Consider the following 9,032-nt stretch of genomic DNA (forward strand, 5'->3'; position numbering starts at 1 on the left):
ATATATATATAGATAGATAGATAGATAGATAGATAGATAGATTGAAGCATCTGAAATGAAAACCATACCCATCAATTATGGAATTTAATAATAATTTATAATCATTATAATAACACACAATATATTATTTCTTATCCAAAATACAACTATTAATTTTCAGAAATCAGCCATATTTCTTTCTTCAATATATTTTTGTAAATGTATATTTTTGTTTCTCCACAGGAGAGCTATTTTACCAGGCTCAGTCTCCAGACGAGGGGGCTCTGGTCACTGCAGCAAGGAATTTCGGCTTCGTATTTCGTTCTCGTACCCCAGAGACCATCTCTCTGGTGGAGATGGGAGTTCCCACCACCTATGAGCTACTGGCAGTGCTGGACTTCAACAACGTCCGCAAGAGGATGTCTGTTATTGGTGAGAGCATGATGTGTTACCCTTCAGAAATAAGCAGGGAAACATTCAGAAATACAACAATACAAAGTTAAGTAAATGTGTGTTTCTTCAGTTCGTAATCCAGAGGGCAAGCTGACACTGTACTGTAAGGGAGCTGACACAATTATTTTCGAGAGGCTGCATCCATTGTCCTCCAAACTCATGGAGGTCACCACAGAACACCTTAATGTGAGTTACATTTGTGTTTCCATAACATTGTGTGAGTGTGCGAGTTACTCATGTCTGACTAACACAATCCCAGGAATATGCTGGAGAGGGTCTGAGGACACTGGCTTTGGCTTATAAAGACTTAGATGAAGACAAGTTTGAGGAATGGAAAAAGCGCCACCATGAGGCCAGCACCTCGCTGGAGGACCGTGAGGCAAAACTGGATGCAATTTATGAAGAGATTGAGAAAGATTTGCTGGTAACGTCACCATCACACAGAAAGCTGAAGTTCTGCTAGAGTGTTTGCTTCTCTAGATGTTCGTCTTTCAATGTACAACCCTAATTCCAGAAAAGTTGGGAAATTTTGTAAAATGCAGTGAAATCAAGAATCTGTGATTTGTTCATTCTCTTTAGCTTTTATTAAATTGACAAAAGTACAAAGAAAATATTTCCAAAGTTTTCACTGACCGTATTTTGTAAATATAAACAAATTTTGATTTTGGTGGCTGCAACACACTACAAAAAAGCTGGGGCAGAGGCAAAATAAAAGTGAAAAGGTTATAGAATATCCAAACTATTTTGAAACTTTTTCTGAAGTTCACAGTAAGCAGGTGAACTGTAATAGGTGAGGGTTTCATGTTCAGGTATAAAAGGAGCATCTCAGTCTTTGCGAGCAAAGCTGGATCATGGCATCACTTTGTGCCAAATTTCATGAGAGAGGTGTCAAACAAATCAAAAATCACATTTCTCAATGCAAAGTCACAAAGAATTTAGGTCTTTCACAAACTACCACACATAATGATATGAAAAGATAATATGATCTTAGTCTGTGTAGGGCAATGCAGGAAACCGCAGTTAAATGTGCTTGAGCTTTGAGCCCTTAGATGGCATTGCATAAGAAATCATCATGCTGCGGTGTTAAATATAGCTACATGGGCTCAGGAGTACTTCAGAAAACCGCTGTCACTTAACACAGTCTGCCGCTGCATCAAGAAATGCAACGTGAATCTCTGTTACTCTAGGAGAAAGCTATACATCAATTCTGTGCAGTGACGCCGCTGGGTTCTCTGGGCCCGAGCTCATCTCAGATAGTCAAAAAGACACATTTCAACTTGTTTCTGGGAAAAATGGACGTCGAGTTCTCAGTCCCAAAGACCAAAGGGACCATCCAGACTTTCATCAGCGACAGACAAAGCAAACATCTGTCATTGTATGGGGCTGCAGCAGAGCCATCTGCGTGGGTGACTGGCATATATGCAAGGTACCATTGACATGGAGGCATATATTGAAATTGTACAGCGTACTGCCATCAAGATGCCATCTTTCATTGGAAGTCCATGGTTATTAGATCATTCTGCATGCGCTACAACAGCGTGATTTCAGAGACACAGAGTGAATGTGCTAGATCAGTCTAGATCTGTCTCCTATTGAAAATGTATGACCAGTCATGAAAAGGAGAATCAGACAACGGCGATCAGAGACTGCTGAGCATCTGAAGTCTTCTATCAAGTGAGATTGGACAAAAAAATTTGCTTGCAAAACTTTTACAAATAGTATCCTCAATTCCCAAACAAACACTGTAATTAAAAGGAAAATTGATGTGACACAGTGTTAAACACGCCTCTGTCCCAACTTTTTTGGAGTGTGTTGCAGCCATCAAAATCAAAAAATGTTTATATTTGCATAATAAAATTAAGTTGGCCAGTGAAAACATTGGATTTTTTTTCTTTGTACTTTAGACAATTAAATAAAGGTTAAAGAGAATGAACAAGTAACATATTCTTGATTTTATGGCATTTCACAAAATGTCCCAACTTTTCTGGAATTGGGGTTGTAAGTCAATGGGATTTCTCTTATTTCTGAGTATCTATTCTTATGCAAAGGTTGTTTATGTGTGCATTCAGCTCCTTGGTGCTTCAGCAGTTGAGGATAAACTTCAAGACGGCGTGCCTCAGACCATTGAGCAGCTCGCCAAAGCTGACATCAAAATCTGGGTGTTGACTGGAGATAAACAGGGTAAGTTCACTCACTTAACTTGCCACAAATTGAGCTTTTACTGGCTGCTAAGCCCTCTCAAAAGAGGCCAACCTGCTGGTTTATGCTGGTTTGGTGCTGGTCTAATTGATGTTTTCACTACTGTTCATGCATACCATTGCAATGTCCCACAGAGACGGCTGAGAACATTGGTTATTCTTGTAATATGCTGCGAGAGGAAATGAAAGAGATCTTCATAGTGGCCAGCAACACAGCAGAGGAAGTGCGAGAGGAGCTTGTGTGAGTTTCATCTGTCTCTCCTTCTCCCAAACCATTTCAAATGGATCACGTTTGGAATTAATACATCCATACTCTATGTTCAGGAATGCCAGGAAAAAGATGTCACCAGAATCAGGGGATGAGCCACCCATTGAGAAGAGCAGATTTCTGGGTAAAAAATCTCAGGTGGTGGAAGACGAGAAGGTCGATGGTGAATACGGACTGGTAATTAACGGCCACAGTCTGGTAAGAGAAATCTAACATTGTTTTATTAATCGAAAAGAGGACCCATTTCTCATCTTCTTCAATAATAAACAGTTGATTAGTAGAAAATGGTTTTAATCCTTGTATCTCCCAATACTCTGTGCCCAGGCATTTGCTCTGCAGAAGGACATGCAGTTGGAGCTCTTGAGGACCGCATGTATGTGCCAAACGGTCATCTGTTGTAGGGTCACCCCTCTCCAGAAAGCTCAAGTGGTGGAACTTGTTAAGAAGCACAAGAAAGCTGTGACTTTAGCTATTGGAGATGGAGCCAATGACGTCAGCATGATCAAAAGTGAGTGTTTCTCAGAAAGAGAGAGGGCATGATTAAGATTATATAATTAAGATGCACTTTTAAGAAACAATGAGTCAGTGTCGAACTGGGAACTTTACAATATAAACATTACATGTATTAACTTAAGACTAGTGTGCTAATAATGCTTACCAAACTTGTCTGTTTAAAAATATATCCAATCTTTCAACTCCTCATGACCTCTATAGCTGCACATATCGGCGTTGGCATTAGTGGGCAGGAGGGCATGCAGGCGGTTCTCTCCAGTGACTTCTCCTTCGCTCAGTTCCGTTACCTCCAGCGCCTCCTGTTGGTACATGGCCGCTGGTCCTATCTGCGCATGTGTAAGTTTCTGCGCTACTTTTTTTACAAGAACTTCACCTTCACCTTCGTCCATTTCTGGTACGGCTTCTTCTGCGGCTTCTCTGCACAGGTGAGATGGAATGTTTTTCAATCATATCACATGAATTTGGTTTACAGTTTAGTGATGGACCAGGCCGGTTAATCAGATGATGTTTGGTCATTTTGAGAAAACTTTGTTGAAATGTACACTCAACATACCGTTATTTCCTTTTAATTAATTTCAATTCAGAAATTATGTGTATTATATTTGATATCATGAAATTATGTACAGTACAGTCTAAGTGAAACGCTTATATTTTTTCTTAATACCTTAAATTACATTAATACTATTTATTTTAAATATACATATTATAACTTTTATCTTATATTTATTTTTTTTATTAATTTGTTTTTAAAATAATTATAAATTAGATATTAAAACGGTACATATTTATAAAATTACGCATACACTAAAAATATTTTTGAAGTTGTAAATAAAATAATTATTGAAGTATGTTTTACAAGAATTTACTACATTGTAGTTTTTCTACTGCAAAATTTCATGTTTAATTCAATGTCACTTTCAGATTCTTTGTAATTATTTGTAAAAATTTACTAGCAATTGTGAAAATAGTTTTTTTACACCATTTTTTTCTGTGTAATATTTATGTATTTTTTTATATATTATATATTTTTTATATAATTAATTCCAATTTAAATTAAGTTTTCAATTAAAATTTTATGATCAGCAAAACAATTTGAGTGAAAATGTGAACTATAAAATTTTCATGAACTTTCAGAATGTTTTAGCATGCATCTTACAAATTACATTGCTAAATTTTTGTGTTTTCTGCTCTATTCGTAGACTGTGTATGATGAGTGGTTCATTACGCTCTACAACCTGGTATATACGGCTTTACCTGTTATTGGCCTCAGTCTCTTTGATCAAGTATGTCATATATCAATATACCACACCCCTGGATTAGCATGCAACATTCAGCATCATTGAACTAAGTTCATTCATGAACATGTGCAGGATGTAAATGACCGCTGGAGTTTCCAGTACCCCCAGCTGTATGCTCCGGGTCAGCTGAACCAGTATTTCAGTAAGATGGCCTTCGCGAGGATCCTGCTGCACAGCTGCTACAGCTCACTCATCCTCTTCTTCGTCCCTTGGGCAGCCATGTGTGACACCGTCAGAGATGACGGCAAAGACATCGCAGATTATCAATCCTTTGCCCTGCTAGCGCAGACCTGCCTGCTCATTGCCGTCAGTGTGCAGGTAAACTCTCATTCAACAGTACACACACACACACAAACAAAATGCACAACAGTCATTGAGAATTACCATATTAACATCAAATCAAAAAATTCGTAATCTCTATACTTTACATTTTAGCAATGCATTGGTTCAGTCAATTCATATTGGACACATACTGAATAGTGACCCCAAAATTATTGAACATTTTTATAAACCTAAACAATTTTTATTTTTTATATTGTGGCTTAAGAATCCATTTTTGAGATCTCTGTACTGTATACTGTAACGTTCAAAAGTTTGGGGTCTATAAGATTGTTTAATGTTTTTGAAAGAAATCTCTATTGTTCACCAAGGCTGCATTTATTTGATGAAAAATACAAAACAAAAACCTGTAAAAGTGTGAAATGTTATTACAACTTAAATGAGCTGTTTTCTATTTGAATATACTTTAAAATGTAATTTATTCCTGTGATGCAAAGCTGAATTTTCAGCATCATTACTCCAGTCCTCAGTGTCACATGATCCTTCAGAAATCATTCTAATATGTCTAAGAAACATTTTTCTTATTATTATGTTGAAATCAGTTGTGCTAGTTTATATTTTTGTGAAACCCAACCGTGATACATTTGTCCAAGATTTTGGATGAATTGAAAGTTCAAAGAACAGCATTTATTTTAAATACATATCTTTTGTAACATTATAATTGTCACTTTTAATCAATTTAATGTGTCCTTGCTGAATAACAGAATAAAAAAAAATTGACCCCAAAATGTTGAATGGTAAATTACATGTCCTCGTGCATACAATACAAATGTTTCTGTGTGTTTAAGCTGGGTTTGGACACATACTATTGGACAGCAGTGAATCAGTTCTTCCTGTGGGGCAGTCTGTCGGTGTATTTTGCCGTCACCTTCACCATGTACAGCAACGGCATGTACTTGATCTTCACATCCTCTTTTCCTTTCATCGGTGAGTGTCCGTCCATCACAACCACATCCACTCATCCTGCTGTTTGTGTGTTTTAAGCAGCTCCAAATGACTCAATCTTTCTCAGGCACTGCAAGAAACTCCCTGAACCAGCCGAACATGTGGCTGACCATCTTCCTGACCACCATATTGTGCATATTGCCTGTGGTGGCAAAACGGTTCCTCTTCATACAACTCAAGCCAGCTATCAACGACAAGGTGGGTTCAAGTTTTGTTGTCACCTCAATTGATTCAAAATGCAATATATCAGTGTTGTTGTATTTGAGACAGAGTCCGAGACCATATTTTCATGGATCTTGGTCTTGATTCATGCTTGACTCCGACACGACGCTCCTCTGGTCTTGGTCTTGACTTGGACTTGTATGAGCTGGTCTCCACTACAACGCTGCAACATATGAACCCAAGAGAAGAATATTGTATGATGGAGTTTTTCTGGCATCACAGGCATCTTGTACTGCATGTTTACTATTTATAGTAGTTCTGCTCCAAAACTGCGTTCAAACTCTCTCAGGCAATGTGCCAGTTCTCGACAGGATGACAATGTGAGATCTTCCTCCTTTAATGAGTAGAACGCATGTGTCGAATGAGTCAGAGCTGTGGGATGCAGTGGCACGGCTGCAGCACAGCATCACGCTGAGACATAATGTCAAGGTTATTTCTGCAATCCACAATCAGTGGTGTCACAATCTCATGAGCAGGAGTCATTCATAGACAAAATGACTACAATTGTGAGCCTTATGCTTGTTCCTTCTTCCTGTTTTTTCAATATATTCTTTCCTTTCATTATATACTGCATATTTTCTTCTTGTTCTTCTGCTCTACAGGTGCGCCATAAGGTCAGACAGGCCAAAGCTGTGCCTTTACCACCTCCTCGCAAATTCCCTCAACGACGAATCAGTACAAGACGATCTGGTTATGCCTTCTCTCATGCTCGCGGCTATGGAGACCTTGTCACCTCTGGACGCTTCCTGCGAATTCCAGTTAAGACCAGACCGGCTCTTTTCCCCCACACTGACACGCCGGTGGCTGACAGCACACCTCAGACATATCGAACCATCTTCGAGGAGGCTCAGAGTCCCTAAAGGTCCTTATTCGGTTTATTCACTTGTGATGACTTACCGTCAAGCTTGATTTCACCTTTCGGCAATGGTAATATTTAAATAATAAAGGAGAGATATTCTTAGAGGGGCTTCAAATATTTCACATAGGAGTGAGTGAGATTGTGAAGTGAAGCTGTGAAGCTTTGAATCAGTAAGAAGCTGGTTTTAGCTGTGATTAGTGGCTGAATATCATGTTATATGTATAGGTTTCTTAATGTTATATTAACAACACCTATGTACACAGAAACACTTGACAATCAATCACCCATATGGTTCTCATGTATTAAGACCAGGGGACATAATTTATCCACATAAAAAGAGGCCTAGAGATTATTCAAGAAGAGCTTCAAACAAGCAGATGTCATGTGCTTTTAATTGTTTATGACAGTTTCATAGATGTTTTTGTTTATCAATGAATGTTTGAAGTGGTAACCAAAATGCTTTGATATGACATCCTACTTTATCATGTTTTGTACAGATGCAAATGTGCCATAAATACAATAAACTTAAAAACTACAAAAATCTTTATGCATTTTTATTGTATTTGTCTAATTTCTATATGTATCATCAATCAGATTAAATCTATTTAATTAGTATTTGTGGTAATACATGTTCAGCACTCAGCTCAATGCATTTGTGGAACAAACCATTTTAATCAAATAATTCAAATTCATTAATCAATTTTTTTTAGTTAACTATAATAAAATATATGCATCCACTTTATATTAAGTGTCTTTAACTACTATGTACTATGTACATTTAAATGAATCATTTGATATAATGTACTTATTGTGTACATTGCACATTTTTACAGTACATTGTACTTATATAAAAAACGGCATGTAATTACATCTTCATTTCTGTAGTTATATCTATAATTATACTATAATATAACTATAATTCTACCCCTACCCTTAAACCTAACCATATCACAAAACCTGTCCCTAACCTTACACATATTCCACCTCAAAATCAGCTATACAACTTGGAACACGACAAGTACATTGTACTAAACAATTCTTTTTTTTGTGTGTGACATACATACTGTACATAGCAGTTAAAGACACCTAATATAAAGTGGAAGCAAATAAATAAGCATAAAGTAATCTTATAAGGAAAACATTTACAAGAACAACATAGTGTCTCTTTTGGAAACCGCATCTGTAAGAACACTTTGTACGCCTGTCCTTAATAATAATGTTTCATAGTTTTGAGCTTTCTTCCAGTATGCTTTTAAGACTTTGAGCCCAGTTCTCCAATTATCATTATGTTGCCTTCATGTCCATATCGAAAAACAAAATGACTACAAGGTTGAGGGAGCGTTCCAGTTTGTCATTGTTTTCTGCTTGACTGCACTGGATGACCTTGATGAAAATGTACAGGAGGTTTGAGTGACAGGCCACTTGTCCTAATGAAGCTCTGAATGATGCATACTCTTCGATTTTACAAAAGCATTACATGCAGACAACTATATTTACTGTAGAGTTAGTTATTATACTTCCCAGTAAACAAGGGTTAAAGTACTGTTTATAGTACAATTTTATTTAATCAGATTTGAGCTTTTACCATGTGACATAAATTTGCACATATGCATCATTCAGTATAAGCTATCCTACAGTTGTTCTTAGTTGATTAGAAACGATGGCATACAAATATTTTGAGTCATCTTCTAGTTCTACTAACTATTTCTACTATTTAGGTCAGTAGATTACCAGTAAAGCCAGTGAGCTTTTTGATATATAATCTGATGTGGTGGATACAAATTATGAGCTGTTCCCAAATGCATTGTTGAATTGAGAGACAGAGGCAGTCAGGCTAAAGGATTTAGCCACCTTTCCCAGCAGTGCCAGCAGATGTTTGTGTTATTATCCATATCCATGCGTCATCAAAGGCAAGAGTCTCTCAAATTGTTATTAGAGTGACATCGGGGGGATGATGA

The 9,032-nt window shown here is 37.2% G+C and overlaps 1 protein-coding gene across 1 annotated transcript in view; it reads left to right on the top strand.

The window, feature by feature from the left end:
- The window catches only part of LOC107713374 (phospholipid-transporting ATPase ID-like), a 17,549-nt gene extending 9,946 nt beyond the window's left edge, over nucleotides 1–7,603 (top strand). Inside the window, exons 16-28 of the mRNA XM_016518864.1 lie at nucleotides 223–411; nucleotides 503–618; nucleotides 692–856; nucleotides 2,502–2,613; nucleotides 2,766–2,871; nucleotides 2,955–3,096; nucleotides 3,223–3,406; nucleotides 3,613–3,836; nucleotides 4,611–4,694; nucleotides 4,782–5,027; nucleotides 5,837–5,975; nucleotides 6,061–6,191; nucleotides 6,818–7,603. Coding sequence (XP_016374350.1) covers nucleotides 223–411; nucleotides 503–618; nucleotides 692–856; nucleotides 2,502–2,613; nucleotides 2,766–2,871; nucleotides 2,955–3,096; nucleotides 3,223–3,406; nucleotides 3,613–3,836; nucleotides 4,611–4,694; nucleotides 4,782–5,027; nucleotides 5,837–5,975; nucleotides 6,061–6,191; nucleotides 6,818–7,075 — 2,096 coding nt within the window. The 3' untranslated portion in view covers nucleotides 7,076–7,603. The remainder of the gene's footprint in view (nucleotides 1–222; nucleotides 412–502; nucleotides 619–691; nucleotides 857–2,501; nucleotides 2,614–2,765; nucleotides 2,872–2,954; nucleotides 3,097–3,222; nucleotides 3,407–3,612; nucleotides 3,837–4,610; nucleotides 4,695–4,781; nucleotides 5,028–5,836; nucleotides 5,976–6,060; nucleotides 6,192–6,817) is intronic.
- Nucleotides 7,604–9,032: the final 1,429 nt, after the last annotated feature.

This window comes from Sinocyclocheilus rhinocerous, unplaced genomic scaffold (assembly GCF_001515625.1).
Source record: "Sinocyclocheilus rhinocerous isolate Xijiao unplaced genomic scaffold, SAMN03320098_v1.1 scaffold688, whole genome shotgun sequence".
NCBI classification, from domain to species: Eukaryota; Metazoa; Chordata; class Actinopteri; order Cypriniformes; family Cyprinidae; genus Sinocyclocheilus; species Sinocyclocheilus rhinocerous.